This window comes from Micropterus dolomieu, linkage group LG23, assembly GCF_021292245.1.
Source record: "Micropterus dolomieu isolate WLL.071019.BEF.003 ecotype Adirondacks linkage group LG23, ASM2129224v1, whole genome shotgun sequence".
Taxonomy (NCBI): domain Eukaryota; kingdom Metazoa; phylum Chordata; class Actinopteri; order Centrarchiformes; family Centrarchidae; genus Micropterus; species Micropterus dolomieu.
Genome location: NC_060172.1, coordinates 31,315,249 through 31,337,712, shown reverse-complemented (window position 1 = coordinate 31,337,712; position 22,464 = coordinate 31,315,249). Strand labels below are relative to the sequence as shown.

The 22,464-nt window shown below is 40.1% G+C and overlaps 1 protein-coding gene across 1 annotated transcript in view; it reads right to left on the bottom strand.

Moving 5' to 3' along the window:
- Positions 1–22,445, bottom strand: part of pcp4a (Purkinje cell protein 4a) — a 23,804-nt gene extending 1,359 nt beyond the window's left edge. Inside the window, exons 1-2 of the mRNA XM_046040714.1 lie at positions 22,375–22,445; positions 6,510–6,561 (exon numbers count right to left, since the gene is read on the bottom strand). Of these exons, the coding sequence (XP_045896670.1) occupies positions 6,510–6,561; positions 22,375–22,383 (61 nt within the window). The 5' untranslated portion in view covers positions 22,384–22,445. The remainder of the gene's footprint in view (positions 1–6,509; positions 6,562–22,374) is intronic.
- Between the last annotated feature and the right edge of the window lie 19 nt (positions 22,446–22,464).

Genomic DNA, 22,464 nt, shown 5'->3' with positions numbered 1-22,464 from the left:
AGCATGTAAGTATTGTCATTGTGAGCCTTTAGCTCAAAGCACGGCTGTGCATGGCTGTAGACTCTTAGTCTTGTTGTGTAATGCTAATAATAACTTAACTGTCTGGTTTCTGTCCCGTGTGAAATACCGAAGCTTTGAAAAAGCCAGACAATGCATCGGCATTTGACCCTTCTACGTCCGTATGAGACACCCTGGGCTTTCAAGTAACTCCAATGTAACCCATCCGTCGTCACATGATGTACTTATTTCAACCCAAAACCATGATCTTTTCCTAAACCTAAAGGCGTTTCATAAAGACGCTGAAAGGTACCCGTGCATCAAATACGGACGCTTTGACAGGCTTTCTCATAGCGTCAGTATTTGATGAAATTCGTGCTTTATCAGTATAATGAAGTATAATGAAGACAAAAGATTTTCACAAAACAAATTCGAGTGCTATTCAGTATGCAAGAGGACATGGATTTTGTTGTCTCAATATAAAACATATATACATAGAAAGGACTATAAGGATGAAAACTAACTGTTTGGTAGCAAATCAGCTTCCCTGACCTTTTCTATGGGAACCATCCGGGACGGCCTCCCATGCAGTGGCTAAGCCAGTCCCAAAGTGGCTGCCGATAACTACTATTTTGTGATGATCTTCCATTTCATGGCAAAGAATTAGACTGTTCTGTAATCCTCCTTTAACTCTATCCATGTCAGGGTGGAAAAGAAAAATACTTGACACAAAACCTCAGGATTAGGGATGGGTAACGCTACTCGATACCTTTATGGTAATAACCGACACAGCCCGGTATCGAGTAGAATCGAAACGTCTCCAGTCAAACCAGTACTTCAATCGATACTTTTTGTAACCAGATCCGGCAAAAAATGACTATTTGTATGCTTGATTTTAACAGCTGCTCACCTTCGGCTGCGGTCTCAGGGATGTTCATCACTGTTCATCAAATTTTTAAACGATACCCAACACTACTCAGGATGCCCCCTGCCTCACCTATTCAAAGAGAGGGCAATCTCTGGGAAGGGAAGCTTATAAAATAACTATTATTTAACATAAACGTAACTGAACAAATAAATGAAGCCATAAAAAGACAATAAAATTTTATTGCAGCATTTTACAGGCAGATTTTTCTCTGTTGCAGTGTTAAAGGAGTGACCAACCAGGCTAACGAGGCAACTCCACAGTCTCTCTCCACAGTCTGATAGAGAAGACGTTGGTCTTTCATGACAGAAGACAAACTCTTCTAATCATCAGGTTGTACATAAGCTGCTGTCTTTTCAAAAACAGCAGCGGCCTTACAGTCAAATTTTAATCCTCCTGTGTGAAGTGAATGAGTCATGCCTCATTAAAAGTAACACAAACACTGCTGATTTAAATGTTCAACATCACAAAAACATTATCATATACATAAAAAAACACTGAAGTCAACCCAGTGCAGACTGCTCAAACACACATGAAGAAAATACGGGGTGTGATTAAAGCAAGTGAAAAGCTTAAGTTTTATGGGATGTGACAGTCCATTGTTTATTCAAGCAACACAGTTGTCATGCAGTACAGTGCTCTGGGCATGATTGTGCTGACCTGCTGTGCGAGGTGTGCGCTCTAGCATTAACAGAGATTTTTCCAAATGGCCTACTTACGTTTAGATGGAACCTTTTGTTGAACTTGAAGCCCTTGGAGGATAAGTGACAATAAAAACGGTTTCATGATTGTAGAGGTCACACAAACCTCCCTGTCTCTGTCACACACACACACACACACACACACACACACACACACACACACACACACACAGCTTCCTTCTCTAAAATTACACCTGCACCACAGGGTCGACGCCCTTTAGACTACAGAGGGCACAAGACTTTATAAGGAAGGCACATCACAGTTCCAGTAACGTGTTGTGCTGCTGCATGAATAAATCAAATTGCACAATGGATGATGGGATTATTTCCATAAGAGGTTTGCGAAAGGTCATGTTCAAATTGGTTCCTGTGATTCAAGGCAACAGAGAGTATATGGACAATGATGGATGAAGGCTCAGTCTCGAGAAAACTAACCATGAAACCACATAAAGTTGACATGCGAAGCTAAGCGACGCCTGTGAAAACCGAACCACAAGCTAGACTTACAAATAACAGAAAAGAGACACATTCATTTCCTCAAACTGTCACGTACTGTTTCCGTAGGAAGGTAGGGTAAGTTATTGATTTTCATAAAGACGTGATGCCCTTTTAGTCAATCCCAACAGGTCAGCCTTATTCAGTATCATAAGTCATTGTTAGCTCATGAGCTAGTTGGCAGCTGGATGGCAGATAGCTATCCACTTGGGATATTATAGTCTAGCTGTCCATTGACAAAGTTGTGGAACATAATGTTTATAATGAAGATAATTGGGGTAAAAAAGATAATAAATTAATTGGGAATATTTTTTATTGTATTAAGTATAAATAGACAGCTGTAATTTCCATTCATTGCTTTTACAGTTGATCAAATACAGCAACATTCTGGTCATGTAAGGCCAATTGATTAGTTTTTATATTACTTTAAAGCAACAGTATTTTTAGCTTAGTATGCTAACATTATTCGATATACATGTGTGCAATCGGCTCAAGGTTGTACTGCACAGTCCTGACACATACTTGCGACCTCGGGATGGGAGGCGGACGTACTAACAAGAAGGCTAAAACCCATGGGTGCTAGCATATATTGCTAGCATGTCTAGCTGGCAACTGCTACATCTGCAACACAATGCATAAACATCTTTAACACAAGGTCGGAAATGTAACGTCTTCATATTAGGACTGACCCCAAATAGTCGAAGATTCGATGGGCAGAGCCTGATTCGTCTGTCAATCTCACAGTCTGAGCTTCGCAGCAAAACAAGGATCATGCCATTTTGGGGTGCTCAACATCTGATTTTACATAGAACTACCAGTTTTCTCCCAATAAGTTAATATACAGCCTATTACAATATACATGTCAATGTTTAATGCTGTAAATACATATGTAAAAAGAATAAAACTTTCAATAAATGTTTTTAAAGTGCATGAATAAATCAAAAATTGTAACCCTAACCCTGGGGCATCAGTGCGCATGTGTAGACATAGCGTGTACGTGTGCAGTGGCAGAAGAGACCGAGCCCAAGCTTCACTGGTTTTGTGCCGAGTTGTTCACACAAGATAAAAGCGGAGCTACCATGTGTAATTAATAATAATTACAGGGTATATAAACATTGTTACTGGGCAACAGAGTAGGAAAATTGGGGAAAAGGGGTTTACAGTGTTGATATAAGAATTAAATTAGTTATGGTATCATTTATTGTATTTCAAACTTTTATTTATATGGGCTACTTACAAATGTAAAGTTTTTTAATAAGGAGTGCAATTTATACTTATGCGTCAAATCGACGGCGTAGCCTCTGTGTAGCCCCCTACCCTACACCATCACCTACGGTGTAGCCTGACGTTTGACGTTCACCTCCTCAAAAATGTAACAACACGAGTCGATGTCATTGGTCGGTCATTGGTCGGCTGGGTAGCCTCGCAATGCCTCTGAGCCGACAGGAAGTGGCTGTGCTTTGAAGTAACTTTTACTAGCGGCTAAAACAGCGGCTGTAACATGGTGGATCAGTATATTTGACCGTCACAACCCGAGCAAAATGACTCGTTTCACTATCAGAATGTGATCCATTCGGTCGATAACATTTGAAAAGGCTACACCAGCCACACGGATACAATTTTACCCCCATTCACGTTAGCGGAGGGATAAACCGGAAGTTAGCCTGCTCGGCCGGCAAAAGTCAACAGAGTGGGCGTTGTAGCGCTTCCGCCGACTAGCGCTTGGGGCTGTAATTGCAGAATGACGGGGACACTGACGTACAAGTATAAATGCATGGCTACGTGCGTAGCCTATGGCGTAGCTACGCACGTAGACCTTACACAGGAGTATAAATCAAGCTTTAGTATTATTGGTGCTGTTCCAGGCTGCTGTATAACAAATACTTGTACAGTGAAAATTATTTCTAGATCCCTCCAAAACACAACTATGTGTTTCCCTTGAACCCACCAGTAGGTAACCAGTGTTTCATTGGTACACCATGTGTACAAAATATTTACTGAAGTTCTCATTTGTGAGCTGTAATCTAAAGCATCACTGTACAATTTTGTAGCACAGTATTTGTAAAATGATCCAGGCCACTTGTACTGGGGCTGTCATCTAAAGAGGAAACCTTGGACTCTAGGCTGGACAGCCTTCCTTTCTTAGCAAGAAAATGCATACTGTTTAATTAGATCTATGAAAAAAATCTTACTCTAACATGATGGTATAGAGAAACTGGTGATACTCTGTGGCAAAATAAAAGGTAATGATCAGCTTAATGGATCTATTGATCGCCTCTGAGAAGTTGCCTAATCCAAAAAGTAGAGGGGCACACTGGACTTGAGGGATCCTGATGTTTCTGTGTAATGCAATACCACAAGTGGATTTGCATGTACACAATAGTACATGAGGAATAGAGTGTAAATATGTGTATTATGTGTTCTTTTAACAACTGTACTGTACAAAGGATCAATTTGCATATCACTCATACCCTTCTGTGTTGTATTTTAGGCCCATGATGTTTGATATTGTGATGTGTTGAGCATTGTGTAAATTAATATAGTGAATATATTTAATTCATATTTCCTGAACTGTACATGTAGCCTATGAGAGGTAGAGTTCAGTAACTCTCCTAAACCAAAAACAATGGTAAGAGGTAAAAGTGTTAAATTAATGCCGTTCACTCCTCTACTAAATTCAATTAAGCTGCCCAAAATCCCTCCCAATCACTGCCGGGATGTTTCCCTCTGGACTGAGGCTGAGCTGCAAAACACTTCATCATCCGAGAAGTTGGGACAGGAATCCATTTCAACACGAGGTCTTAACAGTCTTATCAGCAGCCCCAGAGAGAGAAGCGAGGTGACACATGGTCTCTGTGCCGAATAGGGCCATTGAGCCATTTAGCAGTGAATGGCTGCTATTAACCTGCTGCAGCCGTTGCATTAGGAGAAGGTTGACTTCAAGGAGTGGAGGAGATTACATTCAGTGATTCCTCTGTGTATTGTATCGTATGCTGCCATGAAACCTAATTTTCTAAATGTGCAGACTACATAAAGCCCTTAAGAGATATACAGTATCTGCTTGCATGGTTGAAGCAAGGAACCCTGTAACATGACACAACCAGTTAAACGTACATTCATGATAACATTTCAACTTGTTTTAAAGCTTGGTTTGCATCTGCTTATTCTGCACGCCAGAGAGGAAATGTCAGATTGATTCACATTTGTCTCACCCGAGCTTAGGTCATGAAAAAGCAATTCGCAGGTCTGAGGTTTGTTAGAAACACGTCTTTGCTCTTCCACTTTACACCATTTATGAATTTCAAAGGATCCTACCAAGTATTGCCAGCCAAATTGTACCATGTATAACTCAATTTTGAATTAAAAAACAAAAGAAACAAAAGAAAAACATGAGAAGATTTAAACAAAAGTAAGTATAAAATCATTGTCATGACATTCATTCATGATTATAAAAATGTGATTGATTAATTAATAAAGAGCATGAAACACATGACAGTGATAGTTATGAAAAATACATTTAACAATAAATCTACATAAATAATTGTAAATAACAGATACAAAATAGGTAACAACAACTAGGTTAAAAGAAAAACACTATTGGACCTATAAATAATTCTCAGACCTTGGTTTATCACACCATCTGTGTGGAATTTGAAAGAGAGCTCATAATTAACAGTAATACCAAGGCATTTTATAGAATCCACTATAAAACGCCACTATAAAGATAAGAAAGACCCTTCACTGCATGTAATTGAAAAGATCTGCTGTGCCAAAACTCATACAATAAGATGTGTTTTCATTAAGAGGCTGCTTGTTGGCATGAAACCAGGTGTGTACAGTATCAAAGCCATAGTGAAGTGAATCCTGAATAAATGAATTTGAGTTTTTGATCTACACATCATTTGGTTTAAGAGATCAGAGGGGAGATACAAGGTCACATTTACAATGACTTGCTGATAAGGATCTTTATTTACATCTATTTTAAATCTAATTACAATCAGAGGAACTGTAGAATTTGAGTTTTAATTGGATCTACACTATACAAATATTACAATTAGCCTGTTGATGCTTTGTTGCACTCACTCTTGGGATTAGAGAGGTTTCATTTTTTCTTTTTTTAACAAAATCTGTATGGTATAAACTTTGAATACTTGGTATCATCTAAAATGGGTCTTGGTGAACTGTGAAATCGACTGAAGAACAATTTCAGTCTGTGAGACATGATGGTAGTTGAAAATCTTTCCATTCTAACAAAAGGGCAAAACAAGCTATATTGCTGTTCTTTTACTAAATATAATTGAAATGGTGTCTGCACCACAGTGGTTTTGGTGAAAACAGCACATCGTTTATGTTCTGATGAATTCAGACTAAAAATGATAGTTAGAAAATACCTTGGCCAGCAGATGGTTTGCTGTTTCCAGTCATTGCTCCTGATGCTTGTCTCTGGAAAAAAAATACAGAAAATATGATCATCATTTTTTAAAGATGAAGAAAGAACACAATATAGGAACACTAACCCTCCCTCCTATTTGAATTTGTTCTTTTTCATATAATCCAAAAAATGCTCATTTGCATTAAGTTAAACAATTTAATTCCAAGATCTATGTTGATAACAAAACAAGAGTTCTTATGTTCCCAACAGAGAGAGCGTCATAGGAAGTCTTCCTCACACTAAACCCAGTCATACTGAACATGTTACAGGACAGTCTCTGCTCTGTGTGAAGGGAGCTGTGATGGGATATGTTGATCTTTGTTGATCTTTGTTGATCTGATGTTTCTGCAGCAGAGGGATGCTCCCAACAGGCAACATCACAAGATGCACTCTGCTCCGGAAATAAGACCGCTTCCGAATGCAGAGACACTACAGTTTGTGTGAGAAGGTTTGCTGCAGTTGCATCATCCAGATCTTGAATTTGTTTGCTTGCAGAAAGATAATTTTGCAGCACACAGAGTTTTACTGTGGATAACATCTTCAAATCATTCCCTTAACTTCCAGTTTTCTCCAAGATCAATGTGTTTTTAATTAAGAGCATAATTCATACAGTTGAGCGTTGATGGTGTGATTTGATTTAGAGCACATTGTATTTCACAGATTCATCAGCTCAGCAGAGACCATCTCTCCATCTCGCCAGCCTGAATCGTTAATCCTGTGCTTTTATTTTTGATGTATGTGAGTTAAGCGGGAACAAAGCAAATTAAAACTGGCAAAAGAAACCTGATCTTCCTCCCATGTCCCCGTGAGCCGTTACGAGAGCCAATGGAAGAAAAACTAGTTTGGCAGCGTGGCCATCTGTTTTTCTGTTTACACGCAGAACTCAAAGTGAGTTGATGCCGCTGGGATTCCCAGCACCACGCTGACTCTCATCTGCTTGATTGTGCTCCGGTATCGAGCGAGGCAGGAGCGGTGCCACACACTGATGCTGCCATTCCTCACACCTCCGCCCACCAGGACACAAGCAGCCAGAGCGGACGTCCGGGAGCAGAGTAACAAAAATGTTTGAGTGATTGTGTCGGTGCAGATGGAAGATGCAGTGCAGTCACAACTTTCTGATCCTCGTTTCTGTCATTTGACTTTATTTTAATTTTTTTCTTCTCACATCTGTTACTTACTCTCCTCTTAATCCATCCTCTTAGTCTCTCCTGCTTTGACCTCTATCTTCAACTAGCCCTCTCATAATCCAGAAAGATATGAGAGCCTCTAATCCAAGTTTAAAGAGTTAGAATTTTTCCATATTAGGTCACATGTCAGCTAGAAAATGATCTCCCTGATCACACTAAGAGAAGGTGTGGATGCTATTTGTGTCTGTGGTGGGCGGCTGTGTTGTGATAGAAGTCTCCTGAGTGAGATTATTTTTGTCTCTAACTGGAACATGTGGTCTGTATTTATCCTGCATTAATGCAAAAGAGCCAATCCAACTGTTCAAAGTAATCATATTTGTGATTGATGCGTCAGAATCATGAGAATATGTCATCAAGGTGCCGCAAAACCCTTGGCCTAATTGCTTCTAATCTTTGAGTTTCAGATTAGTGGCTGGTCAGAGAGAAGTCACTGACTGGAAAGCAGCCCTGCAGCTTGTGGAGAGATTCAGTGTTTTGCTCACGGACACGGTTGCCCCAAACCTTTTTATGACGGTGTGTAAGATGCTGTGACTGGAAAGCAACAGTAATGATCTAGTAGTGACCATATCCCTATATAGACACTGCTTTTCATCCTCTGCTCTCCTTTTTACTTCCTTTCTTCCCTATACAGTACATAGATCATCATCACCAGCCTCCTCTCTCTCTCTCAAACTCTCCTTTTTTCTCTTTCTGCCTGGATACAGTCAGAGCTTACATAACAGCTACAGTCCTAATGTGCAGGGGAGAACGCTCCATGCATTGGACAAATTCCCCTTTCTACACAATTTTTCCTCCTCAGTGGAGATTCTTTCTCGCTAATTTCAGCACATTCTTTGCTTTACTGCGCCTAATGAACATGGAGGAAACAGCGAGCATCTGCATAAAAATTCATGAGGATTTTCAGAAGCAACGGGTGAATTTCAAATGAGATGTTTGTCATGGCCCATCTCGGTCTTTGCTCAAGCTTGGCACTGCTTGATTCCAAACACTTGCTCATTCAGTTGTTGAGGAGGTATTGTCGCTTTGTTTGCAAGCAGCGTTTATGACTACTCAAAATCTCAATAAATTTTGAATAGCAAAAGAGAAAACAGTAGTTGAGCGGGTGCAACAGTGCGGATGTTTGCCTCTTTTGTATGTGAATCAAATCAACTGTAGGATATCACAGCTGAATGACGTATCTTCATATCAAGCAGTGCACAGCCTCTTGAATGACAAACTGCCAGAAGTCAAGCCTCATCATGTTTGAGGTGAGTCCTCCCTGGCAGGAAGGTTTCGTCAGTTTTTTATAAAGCTAAACAGCTATAAACATTGAAACATTGCAGCTTTTGTCCCTTACTGTTAAGTCTGCCACATTTTGCTTGTTTTGCAATGCTACAGTAGGGGAGAGCAGGGGCAAAACCATTTTTCAGAAAAACCTGATTTTAAAAGATTACATTTCTTCAACAATATGAAAATGAATATTCTGTTCAGCTGTTTTTATACATAATTCCAAAATGTGGATGAAAACATCTAGCTATATCAGACCTCTGTCTGTCTTTCTGACTGTCACTGGCATAATGTGTTGGTGTAATATAACATACCGCCAAATATAATTTTGCAATATCAGTCTTTGATGAAAGTTGTCCTGACTGAACTAGTTGGTTAGGTTTAGGATCATGGTTTGGGTTAAAATCACTGCATGATTTACTGTATGTGACATAAATTATGTAAATTTAGTAACGTTACTTGTGTAACTTAACTAAAAACAATCAACGTTGACTCCTGGGTGGACTTTCAGTGGGTTTCCGACCCACTCGTCCACCGCAACCACCTTCTTACTCTGACTTTTCTGTTAATCATCACAGGACTACTTTTAGCATTGAACAATGACACTAAAGGGTACTACGTGCCTTGGTACCAGAAGCCGACAAAGCGTAGGTATTTGAACCCCCTGCAAGGACAACAGATAATTCCCTAATTCCCAGAAAGCACAACACATGAAATCTTACTTGAAAGGTGTCCACTGGACACAATAAACTCAATGTGCCGACTTAAAGTTGCAGATTGTAGTAGAATACCTACTATCTGTTGCCTGCAGAGATCCACTACAAATGATGACACGGGAGTCATTGTGTGAGTATGAACAGGTCAAAGAACTGAGAGAATGATTCGGTATGATACGCGCAAGCATCAGCTGTTAATGTAGCACATCTGAACTCCTCTCTCTGTCTATGGCCATCCACTTTTCATTAACCCTCACACCTGTCAGCTGTGACCTTGACTTAAACCCATCTATGTCTCATTTAAAGGATCACGCGTGACACAGAAGCTGACAAGGGACACCAAGCTGAGAAGCCTGCTCTCATGATGATTGGCAATAAATGAGCAGGTGCCACAGGAGCTTTTGCGGCACATAATTAGAAAGACAGGAGAAAAGAAGTAGAAGGAGAAGAATAAGAAGAAAGTTTATAGCACTAGAAATACTACAGTTAGAAACACTTTGTACAATGCTTTACAAAAGATTTTAAAAAGCAGGTAAAATAAACAGCAGTTAGAAGTGAGAAGTATGAAGACTTGTGATAGTAAGTGAGTACATAGAAGTGTCCCTAAAAAAAGAGTTCTGAAGGGTGATTTGAAAGATGAGATTTAGCCAGGCTAAGCCCCTCAGGCAGGTCGCTGTGAACTCTCAGAGCGCTGATGGCAGAGGACTCTTTTTAATCTAGGCTTTGGAGCAGCCAGTAGGAACCTGCTGGGTTCACACAGGGTTAAAAGATGTGTGATGTAATGACATGCCAGAACTATCCATGCTGCACTAAGCAGCATTTTATGTAAAAAATACCATCACTGACAGCCCAAATCACCCTGTGTGATCACAACAGAGAACAGCATCCCATTACAGTGACCCTTAAGTTTTCCCTGAAAATATTTTTTCAGGGTGTGGTGACTGGCAGGAAACCCTCTCAGTGCTGCGGATGTGATGAATTACAATATAAAAACCTCCTAAACAGAGGGGAGTTACTAGTCCACCAGCAGTATCTGACAAAAGGCTGTGCCCACTATGTATTACTTAAGCACCAGCAAATTGTGGATTACTAGTGCTTAAGTAATACATACGCTATATTGGTTAGACTTATGGCCCATATATGCAGTCACTTTCTTAAATAGAGCAGTGGGTGAGTGCAGCCACCAACAATCTAAAAATGGCTGAACCTTTGCCAGCTCCACCTTAATGTGGTGTTAAAGTTAATACATTTCATTTAGTGACATCAGTACATGATGTGATGTTGATGTCCTCAAACCTCTTGCTGTCATTTGGGGTCACCTCACAGAGACTTCAAAATATTTATCCTCCACCTATCATCCTTTCCTTTCTATACAAGCTTTGCTGTGCAGTATTGCAGTAAAATCCTAATTTTGAGAACAGGTAACCCATTCAAAGACACTAAATTCAGAGTCATATTGTTGCTCCAGTTAGAATCCGAGCAGTTACACTAGGCTGCTGATAGGACAAATGCAATCAAAGTTATATCAAGGCTTACTTGCTGAAAGAACATATATGCTCAGTAAATCTTCCCTGGATAAAAAAGGTAACAAATCAGAAGCACTCCCAGTCCAGTAGGGAGTAGTTTCCATCCTTCATCAACAGTAACATTGGTTATACTTTATCGAGATGAGAGACTCTCTACATCGTAGTTAACTCTAATACAGCTCTGTGTACACAGGGTTGTAAACATAAAGCAAATCATCTTCTCATGATTGAAATTTAAGGCAAAATACTGACTCCAGCTGTGAGAGTGTAAACACACCAGGAGGTAGAGGTCCCATCACAGAGCTCAGTTAATATTTGCCTTTTCTTTTTTTGTTTTGCTACTTGGGGACAGAGGCAACAAACTGTAAACAAAACACTGACATATTTTCACATTATGAAGTTGATATAGCAAGCATGTTAGCAGCTGCCTATTTACACATCCAGACGTTAGAATTGTGTTTGTGGTGATTAAGTCCAATTTCCACTCACCTTTTGGGGCTGTTTTGGTCTCCTGAAGAAAAAATCTATTTTTCTAGCTGTTAAATGTTCCATATTGGTGCTGTGCAGGTAGTGTCCAATGGCTTTTTAGTACTCTTTTACTGAACACAGCTGCCTGTTGAATTCCGAAAACAGCACTGATGAGGGCAAAGGGAGTGAAAACAACAATTTCAAAAACGTTGCTATTGGATGAAAAAAAAATTGTCCAATACTAATGTTCTTGTTTAGTGATACAGTATATAATCAAACTGTATGTCAGCAGTATTGCAAATTGTAACAACAGGGACAATCTTTACATATCTTGGTTTGAATCTTTTACTTGTGCTCACTGAACATTTCAAGTCTAGGGTTTATTATCTGCATTTGATGTAATAGTGATTATGCTAGTATAGTCATTTCATACTCTAGACAACACAAACCCAAAGCGACAGACACGCTTTCAGGCCTGCCAAATAGCACAGCTCCCCATTAGGAAGCTGGACAAAAAGAGCTCATGAGTCTCACATGCCTTCACCGCCAGTAACGTGGTGAGCAAAACTGAGCCTTACACGTTGTTGCTGGCTGGTGTCTGAGCTGGGCTTGTGTACAGCTTGTGCAGAGATGCCGTGCGGTCACAGGCTCCGAGGAGAGACTGGAGTGTTTGCCTGCTCCCGGTCCCATATGCTGGAGACAGAGGGAGCTTGACAAATGGATGGCAATGATGATAATTACATCGCTAATGATGATGTCCTCTTGCACAGCGTATGTGCCACATATGGCTCTGTCTGCCATGGTTGACTTGCAATCGAAAAAGCTTGATAAACACCAGACATTAGTATTTCGTTTACCCTCGAGCTACTAGATCAGAATCCAGAACAGGACCGGTTATACTTAAACTGCTATTGGTGCAGAGTGCATCCATTAAAATGAATTACATACAGCTGTCAGTGTGCAGCAGATCGTTTTTTAGCATCAGCAAGGCTTAAATTTGCATCCACAGTCAGAATGAGATGTACTGGTGCAGTTTCTAAAGATTTATTGTTTCCATCACTACTTCCTTATGTTGTGTTCATACGTGTTTTTCACATTGACTGAATTCATAAAACACTGCACTGGCGCAAAGGGTTGGCGTGGACATGGAGGGAATTGGTAAAATAAATAAATTACCTTCCCAGTGTGAGGGGGGCTATTTTTGGTTCTTATGGCAGCTCAGGCTCCCCTGAGAGACTCCATGCTGCACTCAGGATCTATTAACAATTTAACGAGGAGACAGAAAAACTAGGTCACAGACAGCTCATCCCAGCACCATCACAACTCCTTAGCAGCTTCCCCAACATCAGACTGGAAACCGGCATGACAGCATGGAAGAGTGGCACCACTGAGGAATGATTGACTGAACAAGCAACATGATGCCACGATGATCGACTATACACTGCGCTTGAAATTACTTTTCTGTTAAAGCCACCCTAGCTAATTTAGAAACAGTTAGACCACAGCTTTGATGAACAGCAGCTTGCCTTTCTTTGATGATGTAACACCCTGTAGAAGATGTGACGTCTCAGTGAGATATTTCCAGCGCAGGTACAACCAAAGTTTAAAATAGAACTTTTGGAGAGCTAAGTGATCTAAAACATTTGTTTAATCAAAGCCCTTGTTCAAACAAGACTAAGGTCACATTCACAACAACTATAGCCCTGCATGAAAACATACATTTGAATGGAGCCAGCCGGCGGTGCAGGCCCAGCAAATAATGCAGGGTTGCCCAGCAGATTACTTTGTAATCTAGATTACTTTGTAATCTACCAGGAAGGTGCACTCTGTGTTTCTACTGTTGATTCTGCAACTTTGATCATAACTTGGGAGTACTGTTACAAACCGCTTTACAGTGTTATGGCGACTGAAAGGCTTTTAAACGCATTAATCTGTTCCTAAAACCTGCCCTCCTGGTCTGCATTTGGTTGTCTCACCGGTACTTTAAACAATGCGCCCCCACCAAAACATTCCCCTTGTTTTAACACAGGTTTGGTCTGTTTTTTGGTCTCATTTGTGAGCTAAATGCAAACATCACCATGCTAACATGCTGACAGTGACGATGCTAGTAGCTCATTACAAAATACCAGCATGTGGATGTTTAGAAGGCACTCTATAATGTTAACAGTTTTAGTTTACCGTGTTCACATGCGGACATAAATTAGCGGTAAACAAGGCTGATGGGTCATGATCATAAGTTTTTCAGGTGTTATAAGCCAAAGTATAGGAGAAATGTTGAGGCGCTTACTCACATGATTACAGTTCATCCTGAGGGGGACATGAATGTTAGTACAAAATGCCATTGCAATCCATCCAACAGCCTAAAGTTGAAGAGATATTGCAGTTTATAGACCAATCTGGTGGACTAACTGATTGAGCGAGATCATCCATGTTTCCAACTCATTAACTGTCCACTACAAAGAAAACAATTCTTTCATCTACTACACTAACACCAGAAATACAGTCGTTGCAACAATGAAAGAAATTCATTCATTTTATTCCCAGCACTTCAGGAAAATATTTCAACTTTAAATTGGTGTGATATTGTAAAAGAAAAGAAAAAGGATGACAGAGCATGTTCATGTGGCAGTGAAATACTGGAATAATCGATGTGACCTCTTTTCATGTATAAAGGCAGTTGTTTTAGACAGAAAAGTTATAAACTTTCTTATTCATCTTTAGCTGAGGCTGACATGTTCACTAATTAAAGTGAACCAGATACACACCATACTTCAAATTTAATTGGTAGAATTAATATTGAAGACAGGTTAAAAGAAGTGGTTGCTAGAGGGACAAATAAAACGAAGCTCAAGTGACTAACAAAGTTATCGTCAGACAATGGTCATGTGATCCTTATCATATGATTTAATGTGTTGATAACAGACAGAACCAAGGACGTAGGCTTAATGCAGATCAAACAAATATAAACATAAACATGTTTTCTCTGGTGGTAGTGGTATTTAACAATGCTGATGTGCCCGTTTTATTTGTCCAGGTTTTGAGATATTAATTGTTAAGATTGCCGGCACAGAACAGCACAGAAAAACAGAAATGTGTTTTTCCAGTGCTGCTTTATTACAATGAAATAGACCCATTTGAAAACTGTAGACAGTGAGGTTCACAGATTATCCAGAGTGTACAGGGACACTAGCCGTACTTTCATCACTGTTTTTTTTATGCACATTTTGCACACAAGTATCGCATTAGAAAAGGTTGATGGAAAGGGCAAAATTCGAGCAAATCAGTTCTTACACTCACTTGAGGTGGTTTTTGCCTTTGTCGAAAAAGAGTAAAAGCACTTTTGTAAGTGAGCACATAGAAGTGAGTCCCTAAAAAAAAGAGTTCTGAATAGATTCTGACGTAGCAAACTTCAGGTAGAGTAAAAGTCAGGTATGATCAGCTGTTTCGGCGTCTTGCCATATATCCCCATTCTGCGCGGAGACATAAAGCACATTCCTGAGGATCTCTCTCCATTTTTCTCAGATCCCTAGTCCTCAGGTCCAAGCGGCTGGTTTGGTTTGTGGTTTGGAACCCATACATCTTGTTTATTACAGCCATGTGTAACGTCAACTACTGACGTAACGATGCTTGCCGTAGCCTGGTTTATTCGCTCCAAACCAGCTGATGGAAACGCACCTAATTCGCAGTGTCTTTTTGTTTCTTTTTTGCATGACAATTGGATGGAAACGTGGCTACTGTGTGTAATGCTGTGCGCATCTAAAACAAAATTACAATGGTGTTGAACTATATATAACAAAACCAACTGCATGCTGAATACAACTAGGGGTGAGTGAGATTTGTTGACCCCTTTAAATCTTGACAGATCTGCTATACCCAGAGGAAACTTCTTCCACTCACCTAAACATGTAGAACAGTATCATTAAAGTATAAGGACGGTACAGTTTGCTTTCTAGCTGGAGTTGTTCAAGTAAAACTAATGGCATAGCAGCATGTTTTTCCCAAAGAACATTAGCATGCATTAGGCAGAGTATGGCCCACCCAGCAGCATACATCAAACTGTACAGAATATTCTCTCTTTCAAAAAGCCGTTGTAAACACACTGAAGGCATAATTAAAAGGGGGAATAAGCACCATTTTACCGCTCTGCTGCACAATAAGACTATTATATAGCCCTAATTCCCTGTTGAATTTAAAACCACTCCGTCCCACAGCAACTGTTTTTACCTGCTCACAGATCACGGCAGCGCTACGAGGGACTGAGTGGTGTGGTAAACCATTTCAAAGACAAAAACACAAATGCATGGAAGTCAAGCCAAAAAACGGACGAGGAGGAAGGGTTTTTATTCAGGTTCTCTGCATCGTGTGTTGTTTGTGTTGGATCGCTGCTCTAATTAGCTGGCTCACTTGAATGTGGCTTATTGTTTATGTCAGTTACAGGCAACCAAAGCATGGGGAGACAGGTGGGGGGGGGGGTGAGGCCTGCACCAGTGGAGGGTTTTTACAAATGCTGCTGCTACTTTTTAATTATATGTATATGTAGTTAGTATAGTTAAATGTTGATAAGCTATAGTGCGATAAGAGACTAATAATGCATGAGAGACAAATGGATGATGTAGCGTATGCTTCACTTGACAAGTAAATTTACTTTTTTATCTTACTCCTTTTAGATGACTGTATGTAATATTACTGACAGCAGGTGGTGGTCTCAAGTGTATTACTATATAAATCAGCATGTGAATGTTAACAGCTCTCCCTCTGTGATATTATATGCAATTCCCCTGAGAAATGATGTGTGACATTTTAAGAGCCTCTGGGTGAACCTATAAGGCGAAAGCTAATAATGCTACTGTGGTGTTAGACTGATTCCGTCTTGGCAGTTTAAATTTAATCTGCTCGATTGTCTCTTGTGTTGACCATTCACATCCCGCTCCGCACTCACTGATGTTTGTCATTTTCTCTGAGCAAAGCCCGGCAGAAGCCTGGATTACCCGGGAGGGCGGGTTACAGCGACTGAAGGCCCCACGAAGCCTGCAGACAGTTTAGATGGATTACAGATTATTTCAATGTAATCTCTGTTCATTGTTTAAAGCGGGATTAGGGTCAGTCTACATGCATCGCAACAAATCAGAGTATCTCAGATTAAAACATGTTTATATTTCAGGTCAATACCAGAGGGGAAAAAAACATAGTAAATCAACAAGCTTCAAGTGATAATTGAACATTTCCTCTAGAGTTTCTGTCTAGTCACTACATTGGTCCAGAGCTCAATCACTCTATCAGTCTTAAGTCAGCAAAAGGGAAGAAAATCCATCCCCGACCACTTCTCTCCATCTCTGCTTGAAGTCCTTTTTATTGTGATCAGCGACTTTCAACACTCTTGTCTCATTAATTTAGTAAAAAGGGCTCTAGTCCACTTTGGATGATGAAACCAAGGGCTTTGCCAAGTAGCCACCATAGCCTCCACTCTCACTGTAATTAAAGTATGGGGTAGGTTAACACAGCAAGAGACCACTTAAATGTTGATGCACTGATTGAAGGACAGGTTGTCAGTAAAACAGGAAGCCTATGGCAATCTTTCACTGATCAAATTATCAGAACAGATTTTATACAGATGACTAAGGAATTGCCATTTAATTATTAATGTGCTGTACCCCCCACCCCACCCCTTCAACATACAACAAGTGTTTCACTACCATAAAAATGACTTCACATTCAGAAGGCCAGTCAAATCCGACAAAATCTAACGTGCAACAGAATACAGAGATATTACAAGAAAATCACATTTCCTCTTCTGTCCAGAGTGTTATTTGCATCAGCCTTTAGAATTTGGAGTCCACTAAAAGCTTTCATGTGCTACAAAATTTGATACTAAATACTCAGTTATACTAATGGAATAGGAAATTCTAAATTACTGAATAAATCCAGTGTCCTGCAACTGGAGTCTTATTTTTGTAGTTTTGGGCATTTTCCTGTCAGCTGTGAGTGTGTATGGCAACATCTTACATCACCAAGTAAATTGCTGATATCTGGAAATGGGGAGACATTGTTGCAATGAAGTCCGACAGGGCAAGAAACACAAGCTTTCAGACGTTGTCCCCCTCTTGCTCACCTTTGACCTACTTTGACTGTGCTTGCCTTAGGTATGTACCGTCAAACTTTGAATAATAGCCTTTTATTAGGCTATAAAAAAATATAAAAGGCTTTTATTTGCTAAAATCATTGAATTGACCCTGCCTATATTTGGGACAGGCGTCCATATGGGACAGGCCTTTAATTCCTTTTGCACAAAACTGAAACAACTATGAAACAGTTTATTTATTTCAAACAGAATAATACTTGTATAAAAATGATATCAAATAGTCCTTCATTTGATCTAGTTCCGACAGACGGCTTATGCACTTTTATTTTGAAGTAACAACAACATGGTGCAGGAGAAGTTAGCAGACAGAGAGCGATGGACTTCACATGACAGGATTCACAACTTGGTTTAATTTTTATGAAAAGCTGTTTTGATACTTTTGTTCAGTGGACCCTTACAGACTAAAGGAATATAAATAATCAAGGAACGGACACATTCAGACTTAATGAGGGGACTTAACGAGTAACGGCAAAGGTCAAAAGTGACGGCAGTCATCCCTTTTTTCCTTTCCTCTGTTGTACCAGGCAGGTTACACGGGTAAATCTATAAGAATTAGACTTTGGGGCTTGTTGTTTCCCTTAAATGAACTGAACTATTGAATTGTGGAGAATCTAACCGATCTATCAGCATGACACATTGATCATACGTTTAAACATTAATATTTGCATTAACGATCTAAGCAGCTTAGAAGCAGCTAAACCCGGCGACCACGCAGGGTTTAAAAGGTTCTATACATCCAAAGAACTTCTATAAAAACCAGACCAGGCGTTAAATTGAGGCAGGCATTTATTTGTCAAAATGTTTTCAGGAAACGGGATAGGCGGCTATTTGGGACTCGGCTATTAATTAAAGTTTTACGGTATGCACAGTTTCCTGTACAATAAGTTATGAGTATAAATTAGGAGGAAAATAGGAGTGTAACTGGTTTGCAAACATCATGTGTTACTACAAAAATATGAAATGTGATAATAAACTGAAGCAATATAATTCAGGGTGAAAATGGTCAAAACAAGAAACTAAAGAAGCAGTGCCCTCCTAGCAAGTCTTCCAGCTTGTGCGGTGAAACCCCTACAAATGATTCAAAACGCTGCAGCACATCTGGTTTTTGATCAGCCCAAAAGGACTCACGTTACTCGATTACTCAGTGACCTCCACTGGCTCCCCGTGGCTTCCAGAATCAAATTCAAGTCACTAATGCTTGCATATAGAGTGACTACTGGGTCTGCACCCATCTACCTAAACTCCATAATACAAACTTACGTTCCTTCTCGGCCGCTACGCTCCTCCAACGAACGCCGCCTGGCTCTGCCATCCCTTCACACAAAGCAATCCCAGTCCCGGCTATTCTCATCTGTGACACCACAATGGTGGAACGAGCTACCACACAGTTTAAGAAAACTGCAGTCAAAATAAGAGTCTCAAAGTCCTGCCAGTGGCCCCTACAGGCTGCACTACTGCTCACACTGCAGCTGTGATTTGACTTACGACTGACCAACAGTGACATCCTCACAGCCCTGTGCTCTCATTGATGGGGGTAAATCTTTAAGAGCAGAATAAAGTAGAGGATTAAAAATCAAACTGAATTCAGAAATCACAAGTTGGTGTGGAGAAATATTTTTCCAGTGATCAAGACACATCACCAATCACTAAATGTGTAAGGTTCTCCTTTTGTGGACATTTGCACTCTTACTAAACAGAATGCAAAGAAAGACATGCAGTGAACTCACGAGATGATTGCTTTGTTTTGCACTTTTGCCCACTGAGCCACCACAGTGATGTGTAGGTGCACCTCCTGGTGTGAAACTAACGGGTAATTATCTTCTACTGAAAATCGGAAAAAGTGAAACTGACATCTCTTGGCAACTGCACACAGTTGGCTGGAGCCTCTCCACTGAGTGCCATCTAATTAAGGTTTTGCTGAACAACCTGAGGCTTAAACAGAGGAGGAGTAAGTCTCATCATGTGAATCAAACAGCACAACAGCAACAGCAGCCACTAATGACGGTTCACATCAGAACAACACAATCTCTAACTGAGACTTCCACTAATGGATTACTTGTCCCGAGTACATTAACCTGATAATGAGTGGTAATCACAATATGTTGCTGTAGCATAAGATGGTAAATGTATGATTTTAAGAAAAAATCGACACAAATAAGTAATTTAAGATTTACTGGAAATATGTGGTGAAATGGCCAAAATGCAGCATGTGAGAGTCTGTTTGTGCTGAAGCTGAGCGCACAACTCCAAAATGCTAATTTTAGTCTCCATGTTGTCATGATTTGCTCGATAGTGCAGCCTGGAAATGATGAATTGTTCATCACTATGGTGACAGGCCACACATTTAAGCTACTTTCACCACAGGAACCTCTAACTGTCTGATGTTTATGGCCATTGGCCACAGCTAAAGATGAATCAGCTGGAGCAATACCAACAGAAACCTCATTTCTTCACATTAATCCTAGCGCAATATAACAGTTTTTTTTAGAATACTATAATCCAAGCAACCATGTTGTGGATTATTGTAATGCAGTAAAGGGAAACTTTTATACAAGTGATTATAAATAATATACTGCCTGTACTTTCCTGAGATGATATTATCAACATTTATCTGGTACTAGAGAAATAAGCTGCTATATTTCTATATGTAAAATAGACTAAATAATTCCTAAGGCTTTGTCGGCAATATGGTAATATGCACAATTTGTTTTTTTGTCTATAAAATGGTCCGAACTAGACAGGTCACATTGTAATGATTCAATGGAAATGTAAATCTCCCTTGCTACTGGTGAGAGTGCCAATTATCCTGATGAGCATCGGGGGACCATTCAAACTTTGTGTGAGTCTGATTAGAATAAAGGTAAGGCTGAGCGTTGGAGCGTGGCGGTAGATGGAGCCTGCCATTGATTTTTATTTAATTATTCATTCAGAGCAACGTAGAACCTACTCTTGTCTTGGCCGTGGCTCTTTAGAGGCGTATGAATCCTGATATGAGATGTAACTGAATTTCCTCAGTTTTCCTCCGTGTAATGTCTTATTTATAAGACTCCAACTTCACTCTCTAAGCATTACACAAGAGGGTAGGAGAGAAGTCAACAGCATGACTGTCTCGTGTGTATGACAGTGTACAAAAAGACATCACAAGTCTGCAATTAAAGATTCATAAGGATTAAAATGGCAGCTGGTGTTCATTGCAGTTTACATGTTGTGGGAGTGCTGATCAAGAAGTAATATCCCATGCTGAATTATAACGCCAGTTCTGTTGTTTAGTTTTTTTTTTTTTTAAATAGTATTATTCATGTCTCCTGCAACTACATAATGAAGCTCCAACTACAGGCTGCAGCTGTGGGGAGACACTATGCAGCTACCAGGACTGGACACCATCCACCACAGACAGCTCAACATGCAGGATACAGATTAAAAGCAGACTTATTACATCTGCTTTTGCTTAGTTTCTTGGGGTGAACAAGCGGTCTTACTAGAGCCAGGACTCCCCCGTGGACACTGTGAGAATGTTTCATTTCTCTGTGTTAGCAGCAAGCCTTGAATAATTCAATGACTAAAGGATGTGCTCGTTTCTAGTGAACCATCTTTCAGAGAAGATTCTTACCGGAGTCCCTTCTAATCTCCACTCTGACATTATCGGAGACTTTTACCTCCCTAAAGCCCCCATACAAGCTCAGCCCCATGAAATGATGCACAGACTAACAGCATAGGTCAATACTGCCCCTGCCTCACCCAGCATGCGTTCATGCTGGAGTGATCTTTAGTTTGAAATGTCAAAGTTAAAACCAGGCTAAGCCATTTTTACCCACAAGGATGTATGTGATATAGTCTCATGGACTGTCACGCATCCTGAGTGTCATTTGAAGTTTGAGATTTTACATTTATGACTGAGATCTGCTTCCATTTTCACCCTGCATCAAAAACATCACATTTTGCAATGTCTGTTGGCAGGCAGCACAGTCCCCAGCACAGTCATGACAAACATTCAATAATGGACTTGGGTAACTGATTTTTTGTGTGCTGAAAAATATTATTAAAGAAACTGTTGTTATCATTATTGTTAATATTATTATCATTAGAATCATTATTATCAATAATCAGTACACTGTAGGCATTTAGTATTCTGGAGCTTTATTGATCGGTTGTGAAATGTAAAAATGTGGGTAGCCTACATTTCAAAAAGCAAAACTTCTCACTTAATCACATAACCGCGATTCATTCTTTACTCCAATCCTTTGGTCATACAATATTACATTTCAACACTATATACAAGCACAGAGAGTCAAAGATTAAGCTATTAAAAGTTCAGGCTGTTGAACAAAAGCGCGACGTTTGGAAGCGCATTCATCCAACACTGTAGCCGCGCGTCGCAAGTGTCTTCAGTTTCTGTTGCACGGCTCTGTTAACTTTACAGCAAGGGTTGAAATATCACAGTTGCTTTTTAAAGCAATAGCAGTGATGATGAAGGGTACCATGAAGAGAGAAGGCGGTTTGCAGCCTTCTGAGAAGCACCTACCTCACTCATGGCTGCGCTGTGCGTGGATCCCAGCTATCTGTGATGTGCGCCGGCCTGCTGACTGAATGAAGGCTACAGTCCTTTCCGTGA